Source organism: Coffea eugenioides, chromosome 6 (genome assembly GCF_003713205.1).
Source record: "Coffea eugenioides isolate CCC68of chromosome 6, Ceug_1.0, whole genome shotgun sequence".
Taxonomy (NCBI): Eukaryota; Viridiplantae; Streptophyta; class Magnoliopsida; order Gentianales; family Rubiaceae; genus Coffea; species Coffea eugenioides.
The window spans coordinates 8531257-8555441 of record NC_040040.1 but is presented as its reverse complement, the minus strand read 5'-3'; the positions used below and the strand labels follow the sequence as shown (position 1 = coordinate 8555441).

At 36.5% G+C, this 24185-nt stretch overlaps 2 protein-coding genes across 2 annotated transcripts; one reads left to right on the top strand and one right to left on the bottom strand.

The window, feature by feature from the left end:
• Nucleotides 1-3890: 3890 nt before the first annotated feature.
• LOC113774598 (sodium/pyruvate cotransporter BASS2, chloroplastic) lies at nucleotides 3891-8751 on the bottom strand. The gene is made up of 13 exons (XM_027319160.1): nucleotides 8425-8751; nucleotides 8139-8253; nucleotides 7414-7537; nucleotides 7241-7282; nucleotides 7053-7166; nucleotides 6885-6947; nucleotides 6650-6777; nucleotides 6399-6480; nucleotides 5939-5990; nucleotides 5654-5751; nucleotides 5379-5537; nucleotides 4449-4538; nucleotides 3891-4344 (listed from the first exon to the last, which is right to left on the bottom strand). The coding sequence occupies exons 1-13, from the start codon at nucleotides 8534-8536 to the stop codon at nucleotides 4267-4269; spliced, it is 1257 nt and encodes a 418-aa protein (XP_027174961.1). The 5' UTR covers nucleotides 8537-8751; the 3' UTR covers nucleotides 3891-4266.
• Nucleotides 8752-19425: 10674 nt separating this feature from the next.
• On the top strand, nucleotides 19426-23982 carry LOC113774535 (probable inactive receptor kinase At2g26730). Its single transcript, XM_027319073.1, has 2 exons — nucleotides 19426-21506; nucleotides 23239-23982. The coding sequence occupies exons 1-2, from the start codon at nucleotides 20150-20152 to the stop codon at nucleotides 23904-23906; spliced, it is 2025 nt and encodes a 674-aa protein (XP_027174874.1). The 5' UTR covers nucleotides 19426-20149; the 3' UTR covers nucleotides 23907-23982.
• The last annotated feature ends 203 nt before the right edge of the window (nucleotides 23983-24185 follow it).

Below are 24185 nucleotides of genomic sequence, written 5' to 3'. Positions count from 1 at the left end.
ACACACAAGCCCGCTTGCCAAAAACTACAAACCATGATAGTACAAACAACCCATGATCAAAACAAGTAATCTAAACTTGATACAAACCATGATAAAAAAAAAAACCCCCCACAAACGTTTGACACAGAAAATGATCAAAACATTGAAATGAGAGACTGTTGTCAAAAACATATACCATTAAAATACAAAAGGATATTACAAATGTGTACGAGTAAAATACTACAGTACAGTACTAGTTAGAAATACTTGCATTTTATCAGCCTCCACTGTAGAATGATGAGCCATTGGGAGGAAAAACCTCTTTCCAAAACCTCAATCACCGAAGAATGTCAAGCCAAGGTACACTTTATAAAAATGGCAATTTTTTTTTTTTTTTTTTGTTTGGGGTGGTGGGGTGGGGTGGTGTGTATGTGAAGAGCTCGTGGTCTTTAATTAAAGGCGGTTGAGGTTATGGCCTTTTGGGAGAGGAGAATTTGTCTGTTTCTGCTTTGCAGGCAGAAGGAAGCAAGACATGCAAATAGCGAGTGTCAGCACTCAGCAGTAGAGTGGCAGTGACAGATTGCTTCCTTTAAATGCCAATACTTACCCTTAACATCAAAGTAAAAAGATTTCAGAAGATCTTTCCTTTTAATAAAAAAAAAAAATGTGCTCAGTGGTAACTTTCGCTGCCTTTGTATTGGTCATATTTTAAAAAATAAAATTTTCATATATAATGTTACAATAATACACAAACAAAAATAACTGTAAAAATATCAAAGACAGCCGTGTCTTCTAAAAACTAGTTTTTCAAATATTATAAAATTTTTAAAAAGTACTCTAAAAGGTATTTTAAAAAGTAGTTAAAATTTTGGCTAACGTTTAAAAAATATTTCAAATATATTTTAAAAACTCTATTACTCATAAATATGCCAAAATATTTTCTAAAAATATTTCAAAATATATTCTAAAAACTCTGTTACAGTAAAATTTTTCAAAAACATTCTCAAAAACAGCTAATCCAAACGGATACAAAAAAAAAAACTCAAAAACACCAAAAATAATTTCAAAAACAACCTCATCTACAGTAAAAGTTTTTCACCTATATTGTTACAGTAAAATATTTAAAAAATACTTTCAAAAACAGTTAATCCAAACAGAATTATTTTTTCATTTCATTTGAATTTTGAGTAAATTTTGACTTCATTCCAAATCATCTATTTTCACTTGAAAGATTGTGTAGTACGAAAAGTGCTATAATGCCATCTTCTAGTTTGTTGTGTATTTTGAAGAGAAAAAAAAAAAAAAAAAAACAAGGCTGCAAGCAGGAAAAGTGACTGTGATGAAAAAATTGATTCTACATTTGAGCTTTTTTGGTTTTTTCACTTATATGCTTTGATAATACTTCAAAACGTGTGATTAAGTGACAATTCCAAAGAAGTCGTTTGGTATTTTGGCGTGATTACATTTGTATCAAATTCCAAGGAGTGGTCTATGGTGTAATTAATTACATGTGCTTCTTTAGCATCTTCCAACGTGTAATTTTGTATTTTCCTGTCATTATTTGCATGAGGTTGTTAAGGAAGTACGTAATTGACTCTCTTTTTTGTTTTGTCTTCCCTTTCACAGGCTGCATTTCGCGTGATTTTTTTTTTCTTTCGTACATGTCTTATTTGAAATATCAAATCAAACGACTAGCTGTCCATCACCTTTGGATCGAAACAAAGTTCACAATTATTTGCAATAAATTATGGTGAAAATGAAGAACACGATTAAACAATTAATACTATGCATATTTGCTTCTTCTTTTTTTTGATGAAGCTTCTAAAAGGTAAAACAATTATATATAAAAGAAAGAATTGGTTTGCCAGAAGATTAAAAGGTGATCAAAAATAAAATATTTAAAAAAAAAAGTGTCGTGTGCTTTCATAATCATATATCACTGCTTACAATGATTCAAAAACAACATTTTTTAAAAAAATTTTCTAGCAAGCTGGAGTGTTTGATTAGAGATTATTTGAAATATTTATTGTGTCACATTTTATAATATAATATGATACATATCGTATAAAAATGTAGTTGAAAAGATAATACACCCTCCGTCCCACTTTGATAGTTCTGATTTTTTTCACACAGTTTAAGAAAAAGTAATTAATTTTGTTGGAACAATCAATTTAGGTAGCTATTTTCCTAAAATACCCTCACATTAATTAGAGTACAACTTTATGGGAACTTGAATTGATGGTAAAAAAAGAATCAACTCTCATTAAATGGGATAGGTTTATAGTAACGACAATTTACATTGAATAAGGATATTTTAGGAAAATTAAAATATAACTACATTTTTCAATTGAAAAGTGGACTATAATTTGAGACAGACGAAAAAAAGAAAACAGAACTATCAAAGTGGGACGGAGGGAGTAGGAAGTTGATTGAGATACGTGTTAACAATGCAAGTACATAATTTTTTTTTCTAAATAATGTGATTTTAATTTCTAGTGAAAAAAATAATTCGATTTTATCAGGCGAGGCAACATGTGTGGTGGGCATTATTAATAGTTGAACACTTCCGTTAAAGGACAAAAATGCGCCTGAGTATTGGTACTTGTTAATACTAGGGAGTAATAATTTAAGCAGCTTTTTTGGGTCACGTGGTTTGGCCACAAAATTTTAATTTAGTGGGCGACAGTCTGACGGGGAACTAGTAAAAAAGTAATGGAGGTATCCCAAAGGTCAAACCCAATTTTGGGTTTTTTTTTTTTTTTTCTAAAAGCGGCAAAAATTTTGGGCTATTTGAAAACAGCAGATTTGGATGCTTGGAAGACAAGAAACAAAGCTCGGCCGTACCACCTGTCGTCGTGTCGCGTGAGGCTGAGGCCAATAACAGAGAGGTAAGAGTGTGAGTTCGTTCCGAGTCGCGTTCTTCCTTTTTGTCTGTTTTGGCCCTGTGGAGAGAGATGGCGAAAAGGTACTGCTGACTTGAAGCTTGTGTACGCTTGATCTACGTATTTATTTTGTAGATCATGGATGGATATACTATTCAATAGTAGCCATATATGCATAGATTAAATTAAAATAAAATGATGCTAGCTGATGCATGATAACATGAGGAAACTCTTGCAACTATTGCACAATACATAGTATATTATACGGCGTACAAATGGGTCTATGACCATTGAATGAGTACTAGATATTCATCTATCAATTGTATAAATTTATCATGAATCTATTGTACTACCAATAAGTACCTTTCTATTGTTACAGTCAAAATAATTCAAGTGACTAGATATAAGTTGTTTGAAGAAATAGATTGCTTTTGATTGGTAAGTTGGAAGAAAAACCTGAATGCTAAATTGGTTGGTTCAATCAATCAAATGACTTATAAAATCTCTTCAATTGGCTATTTTACATCTAAGTTTACAAACAAATCGAGTCGAGTCTAGTTTCAATTTAATCGAATCGAGTCTTAATATAATTTTACAAAACTCGAACTCGAACTCGAGTTGACGAACTCAAAATGTTAGGGTCAACTCAAATTCGAGTCGAACTCAAGTTTAAAAAAAAAAATAATTATTGTTTTATTTTTAAAAATGAATAAAATAATAATTTTTTAATACATAATAAAATATTATGAACATATATATAATTTTACTATTAATATATATATATAATCGAGTTCGAACTAACGAGTTTAGTATTTTTTAACTTAAATTCGATTTGATCAGTTCGAATTTAACTTGAGTTCAATATTGACTGAGCGGCTCGATTCGTTTTACAGCCCTAGTCACATCACATAAGAGAGAGAAAGAGAGAGAAATGAATTAATTGAAAATATTAGATAGGAAATTATTTGAAATAATTTTTTTAAAAAATATATATATACTATAACACTTTTTTGATACGATAATAGTTCATCAGTAGAACCCCTAATCCATTACAGGTTCTGGTGGCAATCCAAACCATGGCAGTCGCTAAGATCATGGAAATCATGAGAAAGTATGAATCGACGATAAGATCGTTTACATTTGACTGTTAAGTTCCTATTTAGTGATATGGCTTTCATCCCTCCCTCTAAAACGATCTAAAATACTAGCATTTTAAAAGCCAGTGTGTTCTAATTTCAACTGCATCTACGACTTAAATTGACATAAACTCCAAAACTTAGCTTCAATTAAATCTGAAGCCAAAATATGGATGCAACTTCCGATGGTACTGCCATGATGCAATATAGAGATGCTACTGGAATCAAAGCTATAACCACCATCAACATGGATACGAACTTCAACTCTTTTACTCCTTGAAGTCATCCTTATCATCAACAGAAATTGGTCTGTTCCTCCACAACACGGCCAGACCACTTCCACCTAGCTGCATGTGGGATAATGACATTGAAAGTGTTAAGCCTTGACTGGGAAAACCAGATATGACAGATCATCACATTAACAAAAAAAAAAAAGCACGAAGGGTCCTACCGCCATGCACACAACGCTAACTGCAGATGGCACTGCTACTAGAGGGTTTGTGAAATGCTTTTGTGCCAGTAAAAATCCGAGGGCAGAACTCTGTACAAGAATTCATGAGGAAACCAAAATAATGAGGACATTATAACATATTCCTGAAACAGACAGAGAAAAATAACTGGTGCATTGGTTTAAAGAGTGAGAGCTTCTTCCACATTTTGAGGGCTATATGCAAGGCATACAACAGATGCCCACACATTCATGCCAATTTCAGGAATCAATAACACATTGATAGAGGCAAATCAGGTGAATCTTCAATTCTCCAGATTGTTCAATAAAAGATTTTATTACTTCAAGCAGCATTACGCTAGCAGTATCACTAACACAACATAACATAGTCAATCAATCTGTCATAGGACATGTATGGTATCACAAAAGGAGGCATAATGTGTATCTCATGTGATACCTACTTTAGACCATTGGTCAGTGAGGAACATCAAATGCAAGTTAGATCAACAGGACTCATGCTTTTGATCCTACTACTATCCTTCTCCTTCCCTGTCCCTGTCCCTGTCTAGTTGGGCCAGGCCGGCGTTCACATTTTGATCACGGTGCATTTCTGACCCTGATCGCTTTTTCACTTTTTTGGTTTTGTAATTCTTTTGGTCTCTGAATTCTGCTATCTATCGACTTCTATTTGAGCTCTGCAACTGCTCATCTCATCAGTTTATACAGTTCTGGATTAATGCCTTTACATTTCTACATTAGTAGTACTTTAATTGTTGAATCATCAAACTTATTTTTTTTTATCATCAGTTTACTATATATATATAGTCATTTCGAGGGTTATTCTATAAGCATAGAACCATTGAATCTTATGGTAACTTCACAGAATTAATTAATGTACAAATAAGTATGCAATGTAGAGGAAAGGATAATTACCTGCATTCCACATTCTATGGAAATAGTTCTGGAAGTTGATTCACCAAATGATATTTTTGAGATCCAGTAACCAAGAAAAAATGCTGCAGCATGTAAGAGGGCCACTGGGAACAGCAATTGTGCTCCCTGAGTTTTCAGGACCTCTGAAACTTGACCAATCTTGAAGACACACAAGTATTAAAACCTTCTTTAAATAATAGAACTTTTGAAGAAACATGTTAAAGCACAAAAACGAAATCCTTATATGAAATTACAGCACAACACAATGAACTTACTGGGCTAGCACAAAGCAAAGTGGTGAGAATAACCCCAATCAAAGGCGTAACAGTGACAATTTTTGAAGTAAACTTTGGGAAAAACTCATTTGATAACACTGCCACAGAAAATGATAATGAAGTTAAAGCTGGATGTGTTTAATTATTATTACGAAATATAAGATATCAGAAAGTTACATGAAAATAACACTTCAGTTCAGAAGCAACATTAAACATGTTCCTACAAGATGATAAAAAAACAAAAAGGAATATATAGGAAATTAATATTATACACCTTTCAGTTACCTCCAATAATTGTTGGAACCAAGACAACCTGAAAAGTACTGATGGCAAGGCCCTGAAAAGAGGAGAAAATGGATTTTTGGTGTGTTACACATAAAAGGACTTCTTTCCTGGTAAGGTACAGAAGAAAGGAGCTAATGAATAGACGGCAACAAAACAAACATTGCTTTAGGACTACACATTGATTCAGCCAAACTACAGAGCATGTGTCTACAAGCCCATACATGATATTTTCTCTTACAGGTGAGCTAAGCTGCTTTAGGTATGGAAAATTAATAACAGCAATGTAAATAAATTTGCTGACTTTGGTTTGTTTCCTCTGCATCACCTAACACATTTCCTTCTCTGAATGTATGCAAAGTTATCATTCTGAGGTGTACCACCAATTTTCAAATACCAGAATACTACTAATTAGCAGCTGTTATCCACCTTTGGGTAACTGGTAGAACTTGTATAGACTTACAGCTGCATCAACGGGGACAAGCTGGCCAGCAAGAAGCTTAGTCAGGAGAGGTGTCATCACAATAGCCCCAATCGTTGAACACCTGTAATGATAGCACAGAGTCATTTAGTGTCACATCCATGGCATACCAACTTACTAATTTTTTGACAGGCTCCTTAGACGAGGAAAAGAGATGTAGTTTCGGTAGCAGAAACTGCTTGTGTAATGAACCACCAATTAATAATTTCTGCTGCCTTCAGAAGTAAACTTACGTTGTCATAAGAACAGAGAGTGCTACATTGCCCTTTGATATATAAGTAGCAACATTTGATGCCTGACCTCCAGGACAGCATGACACCAAAATAAGACCAGTTGCAAGAGGAGCTGACAATTTCAAAGTCTGCATCATAATCAATATATTACCAACATCTTATACAAAAATCTTCAACACCACAGATAAGAGCATATTATATATGTAGAGTATGCTGCTTAGAAAAAGCCACATACCATTGCAATAAAGAAGCCTAGCATGGGCTTTATCAAATACTGAGCAAGAAATCCTACACCAACCTGGAAAATAATGCCGACAACTTACTTAAACGGACAAAGAAAGAAGATTCGATCTTATTATCATCACAAGAAGCCATAGATAACACAGAACAACTTGCTACTTACAGTCCATGGGTTCCGTAAACATCGTCTAAAGTCCTCAAATGTTAGTGTCAATCCCATCGAAAGCATAAGGAAACCCAATCCAATCGTGAAAAGATCCGTTTCTAACCAAGTTACCTATTAGATTTAATTCATTAGAGATCAATTACATTTCCTTTAGGAACTTTCCAAAGACAGAACAGCCAATTTACCATAGAAGGCTTATAGATGCCAATTATGGTACCCAGTATGACCTGCCAAGATCAAATAAACTCAACTATAAATCTCTTCCCAACACAATATTTCTTCTAAACAATGAAGAGAGAAGCAACTCAGAATCCATCAAGATGGAGTTTATCCAATCTAATGCGATGAAAGACCATACCCAAACAGGGAAAAGAGTCGTCAATATTTCAATTATTCTCTCATATTGGCTCATTTCTCCAGGAGAGCTGCTAGGAAGATCTCCAGATACATTTGCAGCTGCGTTGCAATAACATCTTCCATTCCTAATCACATCAGTTCGTGGTTATTAGCAAATTAGTGCAATAATGGCATGTACTTGAATCATCATAGGTAATAGTATAAAGCGTTTGAAAGTTTCACTTAAATTGAGTTGTTGATAAGAAAGGATCGAAAATTCGTGTGTAAGAAGTAAATGTAATCAAAGAGGGATTATAAAAGTTCACACAAACACAGCCTCAAATTGGGAGCACTGATATTTCAATTAAAAATTACTAGCATGGCTTGGGCCACTTCTTGACTAAAAAACTACAGATAACAGTTGTCAAATCCCAAGAGGATATGTTACTCAAAAGGACATGGAAATTCTCTTCCAGTCCAAACCTTGTTCACTTTGAAAATAAATAACAAAACCTGTACCCTGAAATAAAGCAAAGTTAGACATGTTGACCACACTGATAAACAAGAGTTACTACCTAATAGCTTTCTTGGGTGGCAAGAACACATTGATCATACAGCTGATATCATTGTAATGTCCATTTTAACTTTCTCAGCAAAACATTAACCAGTATGAAGTTAATAGTACATACACATGCTTTGATACAAGGAAGGAGTTCTTGAGCATCATCCCATGAAACAGAAACATACCTGGACTCAAATGAATCCTCAAACAAGGAAGAGGGAGTGACAGCAAATATTGAACTTTGTGGTTTGTTCTGGATTGCTAAACCAGCCTCAGGCATAGCAATTCCACTTCTTATACCTGAAATCAACATAAATTCCTAACTCCAGGAATAGACCTCAATAAGAACTGCCAAAATATACATATAAAGCCCAATAAAAGCCAATTGCCACCAGAACCAACATGCCAAACAAATTAAGGTAATTTACAAAGCCAAAGAGGATATGAAAACATTCAAGAACCAATACATACCCAAATTGGTTTTCGGTGTCCTTGCAGAAAGGCCAAAACTTCGTCTCTGATAGACCTCAGATGACTGCAAACTCTTACAATCTTTAGCAACAATTCTTGAGATAGAAGCCATTGCTTACGGTATCAAGAGAGCCAAACGCAACAATAAAGTAAAAGGGCCTGGCGCTAAAGTTTTGTTTGAATCAATAATATGTTGAGCTTGGGTTTTGAGTGAGAGAGGTTCGCGGTAGCAGCGGCAACAGAGTGGAGTGAACCAGTGACGTGAAAGAGTATAGGGAAACCGTGAAAAATGAAAGGTTGGGGGATGTTTGTTCATTATTTCGAAGATAACAGAATTTTCAGACCCAAAAAAAAAGAAAAAGATAACAGATTTTCTTGCGGGGGGTCGTGGAAACCAATGAGGCACACAACAGCCACTTAATTAGCCAATTGGGTCTGATCTGATCTAGCCGTTTTGGCAACTTTCAATATTGCAACGACCCATGACAGAGAAGGGGAAAAAAAAATGGTTGGGGTCTATTTTTTCGTGTGTTGGTTTCTGCATGTTCCCACCCTGTCCTGTCCTGTTCGAAGGACCATCGGACGTCCCATTTTTTGGTGGGTTTCTCGTAAACCGAAGTTCCCACATTTCGTGAGCGGTTATTGTCAAGACGTCGATACGAGCGGTCGAGGATTGGCCCCGGTTGGAATGAGATGAACCCAAAAGTCAAATACTCCCATCTTTGGATTCAAGGAGACTTCCTAACAGTTTAAGCTGGTTAACGTGGATGTTCAATTTATCATAATGCCACAGCTTTGTGTAACATGCCGATATTGTCCTTAACAAATAACAAGCCAAGTGAGAAAAAAAAAATCTTTGCAACTGACTTGAGAGGGGTAGTTTTATCATTTTAGTTGTGGCAATATCAGATAAAGTAAAAAAATGAAAATGATGAAGGTCTATGGTTACTTGAATGATGTTTTGAAGGGTCTTGGTGTGCTTCTGAGGTATAGTTTGAGCTTGAAGCCCAATAACTTCAAAGTTGCTAGTTTCTTCCCTCATGTACCTACAGACCAACAACAACGCAGAGAACACAGACATTGAAGCCCAAGCATTGAGGAAGGGCTCAATCTGAATATGTGATGCCGTAGAGAACAAATCCACTGCTCTCAAAGGGGCCGAAAGCGGCCCTTGGTGTGGCCAAGCGTTTGAGAGAGCCGAAAACGTTGGCCCAAGTCGAGAACAAGAAGATGAATACCCGGTGTTGTCATCCTCACCAAGTTATGTTTATTTATAGTTGTTGTGAATCTTTTTCTCTTTTTTTATTGGTTAAATTTTTTCAAGCAAGGGACGGGTATAATTTAAGAAGCGGATAGGTCCTTTAGGGACAAAGGGGATTAGAACTTAAAATTTCTAAATCCTAAGATCTCAACATTAACCATTAGATCAAGACTTTGTCGGCACAATGTGATAATTTCTGATAACATATGACAGGCATTGATTTAGGTGTATTACTGTAAATAAAACATTGAAAGTTCAGGCTGAGAGGCTGGTGCATGGTTTGTTGAGTCATTTAGAATTAACGAGTGTATCGATTGGATTTCAAGTTGGGAAATTCTTAATCGATATAATGATCATTTGTATCCTCTCTCCAGGTATGGTATTATTCATCTTACTTTGAACAAACCAACCATGAATATTTCGACCATACTTGCATCCGAAAAAAAGACTCTCATGGCTTGACCAGGCTCATTTGTACCCACTACCCTGCTCCTCTGACACTACTCGATCCAAGTCAAGCAAGAGCCTGCTAATTATCCAGCAAGCACCAAACCTTGGTTATAATACTTACCGGCTGGCGAGAACCACACCTAACACTTTTTCTTTTCCTTTTTAAAGCTGAAATCGGTGGGAAACATATGAACTACCACATAAGTAGTAGTGGTGTGTTGATGGGTTTCAGCAGATTTAGGTGATGGTCCATCATTCTTATTCAATAAATTGTTAGATCAGGTTGGTGGAACACAATTCTTGCCATTCTTGAATTGTACGTATTGCTGTCTTTTCTACTAATACAGGATTCCGTATTTTTGTAAACTGCAGAAATTCTTGTCCTGTTAGAGAAGCCTGCCTATACTGGCTTTAGGTATTCGTATATATATATATATATAAGTCGTAAACGCCAATGATTTAATTACAGGCTCCAGCAAAAAATGATAAGACATTAATTGGTACCATTGTTGAATAAGTATCGCTCATGGTTTTGATTGATTGGAACCATTGTAGCAGCACTTTCTTTCCTTTGAAGTGACGAAATCCGTAAAGAATCTTGAATTGTTTCAAGTTGGAGTTTGAAACCGTTTGTATACGTAAAAAAAAAGAAGTCTACCGCACTATTCCACATATAAATGTATATATGCACCCTTTGTCTGCATTTCAAAATGCAACTCCAATTGCAACCGAAAGTCGATATTATGATATACCCTTTTCTCTTGGTTTCGAGGTGAAATAGTGAAAGACTCAGAAAGACCGGACCAAAGGGTCGAAGTGTAGATAGACAAAATGTGATCTACATGTGGATGCGAAAGTGTCCTGTATCCAGAATTTTGTCATTATGCTGTCAGGAATTATGATTGCCCTATTAATTCCTGCTACGTGCTTCGTCAGTCAAGCATACTAGTAGTTTATATATATTACTCCTTGAACTAATTCATACTTTTAAATTTCCAAAACTTTTGGTGTATATGGAGCTTTTGTCTAATATTATTGATCTGATCTAACAATTGATGACCCCAGATGATTATGTAATTAAGCCAGTCATTCAACAGCCATAGCAGGTTTCTTTGCTTTTCTTCCATTCCGTCGTGGTATGAAAAAAAGGATATCGAATTATCGTAGCGTTAACGAAAATCTGATAGTACAAAATTTCAATTTCAAGTCTTAATAACGTACGAGTTTTCTCATACTTGAATATAATAAGCTGCTCGTGGCTAAAGGAAGATGAAGCAGCATATGAGTGATGAATGAGTTTTTTTTTTTTTTTTTATCCGTTTACTTCATAAAGTAGCAATTGCTAATATATTGTTTCACCTTAAAAAGAACAGATACGAATTCACAACTGATAATTCAAGAATTAGCTCATAACGAGCGTGGCCTCATTTTCTTTCCTTTCTGTTTTATGTTGGAGAAAGGAAATTGCAGAAAAACTAAGCTTCGTTTGGATTAAGTGCTTTTGGGAGTATTTTTGAAAAATTTTACTGTAGCAATTTATATGAAAAATTTTTGAAATATTAAATATATTGTATGGATGAGATTTTTTTTGAATTATTGTGTATTACTGTAACACTATATTTGAAAAACTTGTTTTTGAAAAAATGGTCAATCCACTCGGACCAGAATATTCTCTTCTTTTTTTTTTTGGTAGAGAAAAAAAAAACTAAAGACTCGTATAAATATAATAAATATATGTATTGACGACTATCGGCCGAGATAATACTTGTACACTTGCCAACTTGACTTGCTCATTATTGACTTGCAATTGCAGGCCTCTACTTTTTCCAGCGTCCTTTATTTTTCCTTTTTTATTGTGGTGGAGTTTGGCGCTGGCTGCCGATCGGCAAACAACAACAGCGGGAGCAGGGAGAGCGGGTTGGGTTGGGCCTGCCACTCCGAATTTTCCAATTTGATATTTTTGTTCTCTTGCGAAAACATATATATACTCCAGCAATTTTCAATAAGTACTTATTTGCCATTAAATTAAAGGTTGGTAGCCACTCAAAATTTAGGAATATGATGGTTTTGGCCTCACGTTTCATACCTAGGCTCCACTGGGGTTTATAAAGCTGAAACTGAAAGAGATTTTTCTTCTTTTTTTCCTTACTAAAATTGGAATGCAAGATAATAGACCTTTTTTTTTTTTTTGGTAAAAGATAATAGAACTTTTATCACGGTCCAGGAGCGAGTGAATAAAGAGAGTGATGTGCAGAAGCCGATGAGTGTGTCTGAATGGAAGATTGTCTGGAAATTTTTTTTGAGGTAATTAATGTAATACTTTTTAATGTGATATGTGTCAGATTAAAAAAATTGTTGTGAGTACTTAATAAACCCCCCCCCCCCCCAAAAAAAAAAAAAACTGCTAGTAATGACAAAAGAAAGAAAGATTAGAAACTCAATTTGCAAAAAGAAAGAAAAGAAACCTTGCCACTGCTTAGAATGGCTTAGCACAGTATATATGGATTTCCAAAGTTGTGGTCACTATATATATATATAAATAATATATTGTCATAAAATACTAGAACGCGGAGAGTTCAGTTAACCCATGAACTTTGTCTTTTAAAAGGTCATGGAATCCAATTGAAAACTCCATCGCCTGTCTGGCCTGCTTTGCTTAAAGAAAAACTCAAAAAGAAGCCGGAGTGCACTAGCTGGGCTGATACTACCTTTTATTTTCTGTTGCCCAGAATCAACAATGAAAAAGTCACTAGTCTCTTTTATATATAGACTTTTAATTTCTCATAGTATCTTATTGGGATACACAGGACTTGGGGGGGGGGGGGGGGGGGGGGACTCCCTATTAAAATTGCTTGTGAACTGTCAATCAATTTAGAAGAAAGCGGCACAAAATACTTCGTAGGATGGAGAAGGAATGGTGCTGTCAAGGATTAAAAAGAACCTTGAAAATTAGAATATGGCAGCATTGGTTGACAAAAACTAAAAAGTACACTACAGTTCTTTATTATGTAATAGTAATCTTCATGTTTTCTAAAGCTTGGTCTTGCTTATTATATATTATACTACTTTAGAAACCCAAAAAAAAAAAAAAAAGAGCCTCTTCCAGGAAGAAAATTAAACAGAAAGCCCTTCTTCAATATTTATATGCAGTATCCATTTGTGCCTCTTCCAGTGTTCCTTGAAGAGTATGGTTCAGTGGATGCTACTATTATTTTTTATAACTATCACTTTTTATAACTATCACTTCAAGTCCAAGAGACCGGTTGAGTGCAATAAGAAAGAAGCGGAGACGGCTCGACGGGTACAAGTGACAATTTGTCCCAAGTCCCAATGGGTTACCTATGCCCATGGGACTTTGGGCGGAATGGGTATTGAAATTTGATATTGGGTTTAAAATGGGACAAATCCCAATTGTACCCATTAATTGATGGGAAATTTTGGGAAATACTTGGGTACCCATTGGGCTGAAATAGCAAGGGCTCCGTTTCGATTAATTATTTTTTGGGGGTATTTTTGAAATATTGTATTGTAGCAGTGTATATGAAAAATTTTTACTATAAATTTTTTTTGAAATATTTGATATACTAATATGGATGGAATGTTTTTTGAGTTATTGTATATTACTATAACATTGTACTTGAAAATTTTATTTTTTGAAAAAATAACCAATCCAAACGGAGTCTTAGATTCAAAAATTATTTTTAACAATTTTTATAGTCATACCAGCGAATATAATCTAGCAGTCTTCCTAGTCATTATCCGCAAGAATTTCTAGCATGTTAGTCAGTTTAGACCTGTCATCCTTGGAAAATGATGAGTATAAATATTCAACACCCTAAGTGCCTTGGCCATCTTGATATATGTTGGAATATGGCTGTATATCTATCTTTTCCTTTATTTGTTAATCCAATTTTTGGTGGGAATCCTGAGTATAAAGCACTTGCGTGTTTATTTAATAAAACTAAAAGAAATTTAATAAATAAAAAATATTAAAGTTATATAAAAAATTAAAAATGAATTAAAGGAAAAAAATATGTAGAAAATATATTTGGGTATTGGGCGAGATCAATCTAAACCCATCTCAAAGTGATCCCGCCCAAGTTAGTCCCAAAACACATATGGGTAATATTGGGCCCAAATCCATATGACTCGGTTCCATCTCAAGCCCAAGCAAATCCCGCCCATTTTGCCACCTCTATCGACGGGTAATACGCATTGAATAAACTGATGATAAAGTCTCCACACCCAATTTGTGTAGTCCTACTCCTAAGTCCTAACTGCTGCCTTTGACAAATGACAGACACATAAAAACAAGTAAGAAGCTCAAAGTTTTGTCTTGATTACAGGTAGGTAACGCAATCAAATTTAAAATTCTTATACTCCACGTCGTTCATGATCAAAGTTCTGTTACTTTGGATTTTTCCCCAGCATTCTTTCTTGACTTTCTTCTCCTGTTCCTCATCAGCGGCGGCACATCTTCGCTTCCGATTGGTGCAATTAAACAAATAGAGTAGAATTCTAGTAGATGCCGCAATTATGGTACGTAAATTAAGTTGCTATTTCTGTTAAGTACCTGGCTAAATTGGTATCATGAGTTTTTTGTACGTAAAACTTTGGGCTTAAGAGTAGTGCATCTCATGATAGGTGTGACCTTTTGCTGAGCTGGATTAATACCTTAGAATCAAAATTACAAGTTCTCAAAATTTGATACATTTCCATGAAAGGCATCTGGAGAGTTTTTACCATTGATAGCTTGCACTTTTTCTAAAAAAAAAAAAGAAGGATGGCTAGAGCCCATTTGAATTGCTATTTTTTTTAGAGCTTTTGAAGAAAAATGTATTAGTACAACGATTTAATGTACGTAAGATAAAAAAATTAAAAATTTTGAAGAAAAACTTGCATCCCAAACAAACAAGACTAAATTTGGAAAATCAAGGAATTGGTTCTAAATAATAGACACTAGTGAGGAATCCAGTACTAAACTCGATGTTGCAAGGTATCATGATTGTATGGATAATTGATGATTTTGTTCCAAAAGATGAGGGGTTCAAGGGACTGAGCACAATAGCAGTCAGTGCGTAAATCTAAGGGACTGTCATTTTCGTGCGACAACTTGTTAATCATGTTCAAACAGTGCCTACGCGACTGAGCATAATAGCAGTCAATGCGTAAATGTACGTTCGCATTGAATAGTAGCCGACAGTGATTCTCCGTCCTCCTTGTAAGTTGTAACATATAAATAATGATTTGAAACAGGGAGGAGTCCAGGAACCTAGTAAAAGACGGAACGGAATGGGATAACTTGATCAAGAAAGTACCTAAAACGAACGGAAACGAAGCAAATCACCAAATATCTCACAACTCCAGAAGTTATCCTTCACCCTTTAAAGACTTTTCCGGCGTTTGAATGAAGCTAAAGAATTCTAGCTAAAACAGGAAAAAAAAAATGAAAATACTCTACTAAATCCACACTAATTGATGCCACCACGTTCGTATGCCAGATGACTGTTAGAAATCTCACCCACACGTGTCAGGTCCTACCGTAACGGGATTGCTCATGTTGATTGCCGGCCATGAATCTCCAAAATCTTTGGGTCGATTAATTTCCAAATTGGCAAATTGCACTTTTTATAAGCGTAAGAAAACATTTCGCATTTTCGTCAAATTCTCCGCTTTGTCTATTTCAACCGAAACTAGTTAAAAAGATCTCGAGAAGGAGAAAAAGAAAAACTTCAATTGATTAAATGACGTATTTAACTAATTTTCCTTAAGTAAGTTGGCTACCGGACGGCACACGAAGATGTAATCCTAATGATCATATTTTTGGGATTCAAACTCTTGCACTTTGAATCAAATCCAAGTGGTGTGTAATTGTGCACCTTTTTTTTTTTGGTCTAGAAGTGAGTCTCTGTCCCTTTAACTTTTCTAGTCCAATTGAATCCTCTTTTATTATTGACTAACTTAGGAGTAGAAGTAAAATAGTGATAGATACATTGATAGTTAACAAAAAAAAAAAAAGAAAAGAAAATGACGTATTTAGACTTTAGAGGTCATGCATATATGGTGGCATTGTTGACTTGGGCACCCATCTCCCGTCAACGAAGAATGAGACAGGCAGCGCGTTTTAGGAATTGTAACCAACATCCAACCCCCCCCAATTTATTGTTTGAACATTGAAGCTTCGCCAGGGTACTGGGCACTACTATCCTAGATGATCATTCATGAGTAGGGTTGCTCGACTCGAGTTTGAGCTCGAATTCAAACTTAAACATATTCAATTTATTAGTTCTTGAGTGGATTCGATTATATATATATTTTTTATTTTAATAATAAAATTATATATATTTATAATATTTTATTATTTATTAAAAAATATTATTTTTATTTAATTTTTAAAAATAAAAAATTATTTTAATTTTTTAAATTCGAGATTCATAAAACTAAATTAAGAGTTAACTCGATTAAATCAAATCTCGATTCGACTCGTTTGTATCTCTATTCAAGAGCAAAAGTGGTTTGTTTTCTTTTGTCCCCTTCTCTTCGGGGAAAAAAAAAAGGAAAAAGTAGTTTACTTCACTGTCATTTTACTTCAAAAAAACTTTTGACATTTTTTAAATATAATCTTTTCATTTCATATACATCAAATCGATATACTATATATATATATATATTTTTACAAAAACTCTAGTAAATAGCAAGCCAAACGGGGCCCAAGCTTTTTGGTAATTTAGTAACTTGCACAGCATACAAATAAAGATGTTTTAAACTTGCATTAATTAGTAGCTTACGCATCATGTATTATTGGCTAGACGAAAGAGATCAGAGCATGCAAATTGTACTAATTAGCTGTTCCTGTGAAGAACAGGGGCATCTTAGTGCGAGATGACAAAGTCACTAATTACGAACTCCACACGGCCAATGACAGAAACAAATTAACTGACACCTAAACTACCTCTTTCAGTCACAGAATGAAACATACTAGCTGTCATTATTCTGCTTTCAAGATGTACTTAAGACAAACAGAGATTACATTATTATAAACGTGAAAATGTCACTTTACAAACAAGCTATAAAGTACTTGTTTTTTTTTCAAGAGATTTAAATATATTGAGAAGCAAAGGACCCCAAAGACGGAAACAGAAAGTAGACTAGACACCAACGTTCTTTTCTTCCCCTTCTCTCCCCCTTTTTTCTCTTATAATTGTCACAACCCCCCCCCCCCCAAAAAGGAGTGCAGCAAAATAAGATACTAATGCATTACCAGTATGCTAACTCTAAGATGCGAGTAGAGGTGTGCAAAATCGAAAAATTTTGATTTATCGATCGAATTCGAATTGAATTCGATAATTCAGAATGAAAATCGGAAAATTCGATTTCGAATTGGTCGAATTCGGTAATGAAATTTTTTAAATCGGAATTTGAAATTCCTATTTCGATTTCAAATATGTTTTTCATATATATATATATAAAATATATATATAATATAACATTTATATTATAATAATAATTTTTATATTCATGAATTCGGTGAAATCGAAATTCCTATTTCGATTTCAATTTCGTTTTCACACATATATATAATATTTTTTTATATATATGTAATATAATATTTATATAACAATAATAATCATTTTTATATTCATGAATTCGGTGAAAATCAGAATTTATCGAATTCGGAATTGATGAATTCGAAATCGAAATCGATCGAAAATTTTGATACCAAAATTTCAAAAAATTTTGATTTCAAAGTTTCAAATTATCGATTTCGATTTCGATTCACACCCCTCGAGTGCAAATGCGATAAAGTTCACTGCCATCGTACAAAATTCGTGCGATTCACGCACTTCACATTAGTACGGAATACAAGTCAGCAAAGGTTTTTAGCACCGACGACGGTTGCAAAACAAAATTAGCAGCAGCAGCAGTAGTACTATAAAAAAAAAAAAAGAAGAAAGAAGTGGACAAGTACAAATATGACATACGAGCCCAGCCTGCCTACAGGGGAGGGCAGGTATTCCGACCAGTCCAAATACTTTTTGCTTTCTTCCGTTCCGCGCAAGTCTACCAAATAAATAAATATTTTTGGCCATTGTTTCGTCTGGTACCAATACTCCCTCCAACAGCACGCTGCAAAATAATCGCCTCATGTTTGTTGTCCACCAAGCGCTGGACTTTTGAGTTTTGAGTGAATCTAAAGATATTCTGCATAGGTGCAGGTATTTTAAAAAATGTTTTAACCATGAAAAAATTTCACTAATATATGCGAAAATGATAAAAATGATCTCCAAGTGGAGTAATTGCTTGGATTTTACTTATTATTAATTTGCAAATTTGTTTTTTTTTTTAAGTTTAAAAAAGTCATCATCGTTTTTTTTCCAAAAATGACCTTATTGAATTCACCATATTATTATTGTTTTCCTTCCTTGCTCTTTTTTTTTTTTAAAAAAAATCTTTTGTGGGGGTTTACCAAAAGTTAGTGGGCCAAAAATATTTTCCAAGTTTAAGAAAAACTTAAAAGGGTCAAAGTAAAACTTTTAGAAATGTTCTTCCTTGATTGATCAAACTATATACAGCCAACTGCTATCAACCACTCACAGAAGTGCTGTCGGCTACCACTGTTGATGGTGAAACTTACAGGCCATTCTCTGGTTTCTGCATGGATAACGATTTTGGTATCAAACAAATCTGAAAACGAGAAAAACCAAGAAGACTTGGTGATGTGAGATTGCGATGGCATCTATCTGGTCACTAGAGAATGGGTCTAGAATTATTTGGTAGGAGAGATCGAAGGCGCGGCCATGGGGAAAGGCAAGCTCCTATGGCCACGGGAATCATGAAAGAATTAGAAGAAAGGAGGCCCAGGCCATTAAAGGATTGGGAAAAAAAAGGAAACCCATACTGGGTGAGATGATGGAGCATTTTTCAGTGTGTTGAGGGAGTGAGAATTGGTGCTGGAAAATGGCGGAGGAAAGAGTACAGTGTTTGATTGACAAAAATAAGGGTGGGTAGTATAGGAATTTCAGATCTAATTTGGATGTTTTTCGAGATTAATTAAAAGCACGAGGACGTTAATCAATAAAAGAGAGAGAGAGAGAGAGGGTTTACTGTATTTTATTCAATTATAAACTCTACATTTTCCCTTCTTTTATAAGATTTGAAATTTACCTTTGAAAAAAAAAGAAAATAAAAAACCTGGCCTAATTTTTTTTTATTTTGTTATTTTTAAAACCAGGAGGACTAAAGTTGTAGTACGAGACAGACACTTACTGCTACTACAACCGCTTGAAAATATAACTGCCGGAGTGCCAGCCAAGAGGTTAAGAAATGAAGAAGAAGAAGGAGAGATCGTTTTTCACTTCACTCGACGGTTCATCGGAGTGCTGATCTGCGCTAGTATCTAAATCTTCCCGATTGGCGCCAGCAGAATCAGTGCTGTTTTTCGATATACGCAGTCCCTTCCCTTCCCGTCCCACTATTTTCACTTGTGAATTTGCTTTTCAGCCTTTTTCTCTGGTTGTGCTCTCTCCAACTCTGGTCTCCTGCTAGTCTCCTCTCGTGAACACTCTCTCTCTCTCTCTCTCTCTCTCTCCACAGCCCATTCCTATGCAAGAAAAGAAAAGGAGAAAAAGCCCTCTCTCACTATCCCCATCCCCTTCTTTCTCCACTGGAACAGGACTACTTTTGGCTCTCTTTTCTTCCCTTACTCTCTCTCCCCCCCTCTCTCTCTCCTAAGCGTTACACACACTCTCACACACTTGCTGGACACTCCCACCCCCCCCCCCCTCCAGCACCAGTACACCCCCCATGATGATGATGGCATCTTACTTGAGACTCACTTTTGCTGATACTGAGGTCCCTCTCCAATTTTTTGTTAACACTGCTGCTGCTATTACTGGTACAACACTAGCAGCGGGAGCCATTCGCCGTCCACCAACTCATTCTTTCAAATTCTTTTTCTGGGTTTAGATAGAGCAGCCAAAATCCCCAAAATCCCAACCAACGATATTCCTTCCAATGGCAATGCAATTGTTTCCTCATTCTCATTCTGCTCTGCTTTTTCTTTCTCGTGCTTTGTTCTTTGCCTTTTTACTGGAGCTATTCACGCTGAGTCATCCTCGAGTTAACTCGGAACCCACTCAGGACAAGCAAGCCCTCCTTTCCTTCATTTCTCGGGTCCCTCACGAGAATCGCTTGCAGTGGAACTCCTCTGACTCTGCCTGCAACTGGGTCGGCGTCGGATGCAACACCAACCAGTCCTACGTCTACTCTTTGAGGCTTCCCGGAGTCGGCCTCGTCGGTCAAATTCCGGCCAACACCCTGGGCCGTCTGACTCAGCTCCGGGTCCTGAGTCTCCGCGCCAACCGACTCACCGGTTCACTCCCCCCCGACTTCTCCAACCTCAAGGCCTTACGCAGCCTCTACCTCCAGAACAACCGGTTCTCCAGCGAGTTCCCGCCGAGTCTCTCCGAGTTGACTCGCCTGACTCGCTTGGACATCTCCCACAACAACTTCACCGGCTCAATCCCATTTTCCGTCAACAATTTAACCCGTTTAACTGGTCTATTTCTTGAAGACAATGGCTTTACCGGTACTCTCCCAAGCATTAACGCACCCCTAGCGCAATTCAATGTCTCCAATAACCGCCTCAATGGCTCAATCCCACAAACTCTGCAGAAATTTCCCGATTCTTCTTTCGCCGGTAACATTAATCTTTGTGGCGGCCCATTGCCCCCATGCAACCCATTTTTCCCCTCCCCAGCCCCCTCCCCTGCATCCCTTCCTCAATCTAATCCACCCCACAAAAAGTCCAAAAAGCTCTCGACCGCTGCGATAATCGGAATATCAGTGGCTGCCGGAGCATTGCTGCTCTTGTTGTTACTAGTCCTTCTACTTTGCCTATTACGCAGAAGAAAGCAGCAGCCCCCCAAAGCCCAGAAGCCTCCGTCAACTGCAAGGGCAGCTGGGGCAGGCGTTGGGGCAGTGGGAGGGGCAGCAGAGGCAGGGACATCTTCCTCTAAAGATGATGTCACCGGTGGCTCTGCCGGAGAAGAGAGGAATAAGCTGGTATTCTTTGATGGCGGAGGGTATAGCTTTGATTTGGAGGACTTGTTGAGGGCTTCTGCTGAGGTTTTGGGAAAAGGGAGTGTGGGGACTAGTTATAAGGCTGTTCTGGAAGAAGGTACAACTGTGGTGGTGAAGAGGCTGAAAGATGTGGTGGTGAGTAAGAAAGAGTTTGAGCAGCAATTGGAGGTCTTGGGAAAGATCAAGCATGATAATGTACTGCCTTTGAGAGCTTATTACTATTCCAAGGATGAGAAATTGTTGGTATCTGATTACATGCCTGCTGGTAGCTTATCTGCTTTGCTTCATGGTGAGTTCTTAATTACTACTAAATTTTCTGGATGTCCAACATGTTTTTCTTGGTTTACTGTGAAAAAATTGTTCTCTTTTAACTTTTTAACTAAATGGAGTGATGTTTTTGTTTGTAGATCAATTTTTCCTTGCTACATATTGTTAATTGAACCCGAATTTGGATACAGATGAAGTTGCGAAGTTCTGCAACTCTGGAAAGTTTTGATTTTTTTTTAAATCTATGTTTGCCTATACATCATTTTTAACTTGTGGATATGCCACTGACTCGCTGGGACTTCAAGCGCTCTTTCCTCTTGAAATTATTTGCTGCATTACTATCCTGATTGAAGAATTTTCTACTAACAAATGTGTGATGTCTGAATTTTCATGTCTCTGTCGATATGTGCTACATTTTTTAGACTTTTCTTTCAGATTTATGGATGCGATAAATGTATAGCTACATTTAATTCTCTGCTTGTCATGCTACTGATTGATTTCGAAAAGTCTAAAGACTGGGGCTTTTTTTCTTGTTTACACGCTTTTCTTCTCTTTCAATATGTTTTCATCTCCCTCGTGTTTCCATTCCCCCCAAAACCCACCCACACCCACCCCCCCCCCCCCAAAAAAAAAAAAAACCACCTCTTATTTCGGGTTTTGGGGGGTGTTGGTGTGGCGTGGCGTGGCATGATGACTTCGAAACTTGAACAAATTGTGAGTGTTTCCTCTCCCCTCAATTATTGAGCGATTGCACTGCATTGTCTTACATGAAAATACTCTACTTTAAGAACTGCTGCTTTGTTTATTCATATTTTTGTTGTTGATCGGTTCAGATGTTGCGCAAATGTCTCATGTAACACCGTTAACCAGCTTATAACGTGCAGAGCTGCTCTTGTTTGAATTTGTTGCACTAGTTCTGCAACAATTTTGAAAGTTAGAATGCACTAGTGATTGTAGTTTAAGTCCATTGCCATTATTTTACAGATTAACATCGTTGTTCTAACTTTGCAGTAGTACCTTTGCATACGACCAACATGCTTTCTCTGATAAATGATGATTGATTTAATAAAATGTTCTAAGACTGTAGATGTAGTCTTTGTCAAGATACGAAAATATTTTCTTTTTTCTCTTACAGTTGTATCACTGGGTCTGTTACTCTGTTTCCAGTTTTACCCAGATTGATAAATTTCAATTTTCAAAGCAGCTTTAAAATGGTAGTTATGACCTTTTCTGAAGTTGTGTCTTTCACGATATCTTCATAATGTATTCCTGTGTAAACCCCAATTACGCATCAAACCCATTTCGCCAAACGCAGTTCTGTGGTAAGGTGCTTGTAGCTATTTTGAAAAATTGAAAAGTGCGCTCCTCAATCACAACTAATGCTTATAATACTAATAATTGATGCACTGGTACCAGACATATTCTTTGGAAGTAAGCAACTGTGATTGTTTTTACTAAAATGTCTCAATCTTCTGATTCTTTCTTCACTGGCAATTTTCTTTCTTTTGAAGCCTTATTTTGATCCAAATTTGACACGGTAACTAAAGCTAAAATGTATTATCATTTCCTGGTCCTTTTGGTTCGGCTCATTTGCTATATGCGTATCCTTTGTTTAATTCTTTTTGTCGGGCAACAGTTGTGTAGATTAAGATTATCTTTTTGCCTGCTACTGTTTTCTATAGTTATGGAACTTCAATATACTCAAAACTATAATTTAGAACCCGATTATTGAATGGTGCTTTCTATGTTTCCAGGGAGCAGAGGGTCTGGTCGTACACCATTGGACTGGGATAGTAGGATGAGGATTGCCCTAGCTGCTGCTAGAGGCCTTGCGCACCTCCACGTTTCAGGAAAAGTAGTCCACGGCAACATTAAGTCGTCCAACGTCCTCCTCAAGCAAGAAAACCAGGACGCCTGTGTATCAGATTACGGGTTGAACCCACTGTTCTCCAACTCGAGCCCTCCCAATCACCGAGTTGCCGGCTACCGGGCTCCAGAAGTGCTTGAAACTCGCAGAGTCACATTTAAATCTGATGTGTACGGCTTTGGGGTATTGTTACTGGAGCTCTTAACGGGCAAAGCGCCAAATCAAGCTTCGTTAGGTGAAGAAGGCATTGATTTGCCTAGATGGGTCCAAAGTGTTGTTAGGGAGGAATGGACAGCTGAAGTATTCGACGTCGAGCTAATGAGATATCACAATGTGGAAGAAGAGATGGTGCAGCTTCTTCAAATAGGGATGGCATGCGTTGCTACCGTACCAGACCAAAGGCCCGCAATGCAAGAGGTGGTCAGAATGATTGAAGATATGAACAGAGGTGAAACAGACGATGGGCTACGGCAGTCCTCTGATGATCCCTCCAAAGGATCAGATAGCCACACACCTCAGGAGTCGAGGTCGTCACCTCGTGGTGTCACTCCCTAGTCCCTACCGGGTGGAAAATGGTAAAAATAAGATCGACATTTAGGGGAAATTGGAAATCACCAAAAAAAAAAAAAAAGGAATAATGGTGTCACCCCAAAAAATTGCACAGTTCTTGGGATTAAATTTGTAATAATGGTTGACACCATTGTGTTTCTCTTTAGATTTTTCGTAGCAGGATTTATTTTTTTCCCCTTCTTGGTGGGGTTCAAATTGTGCATTAATTTTTTTTTTTTTGTTTTTCCTTTTGGATGGAGGGGGGGGGATGCGGTGATAGTTGAA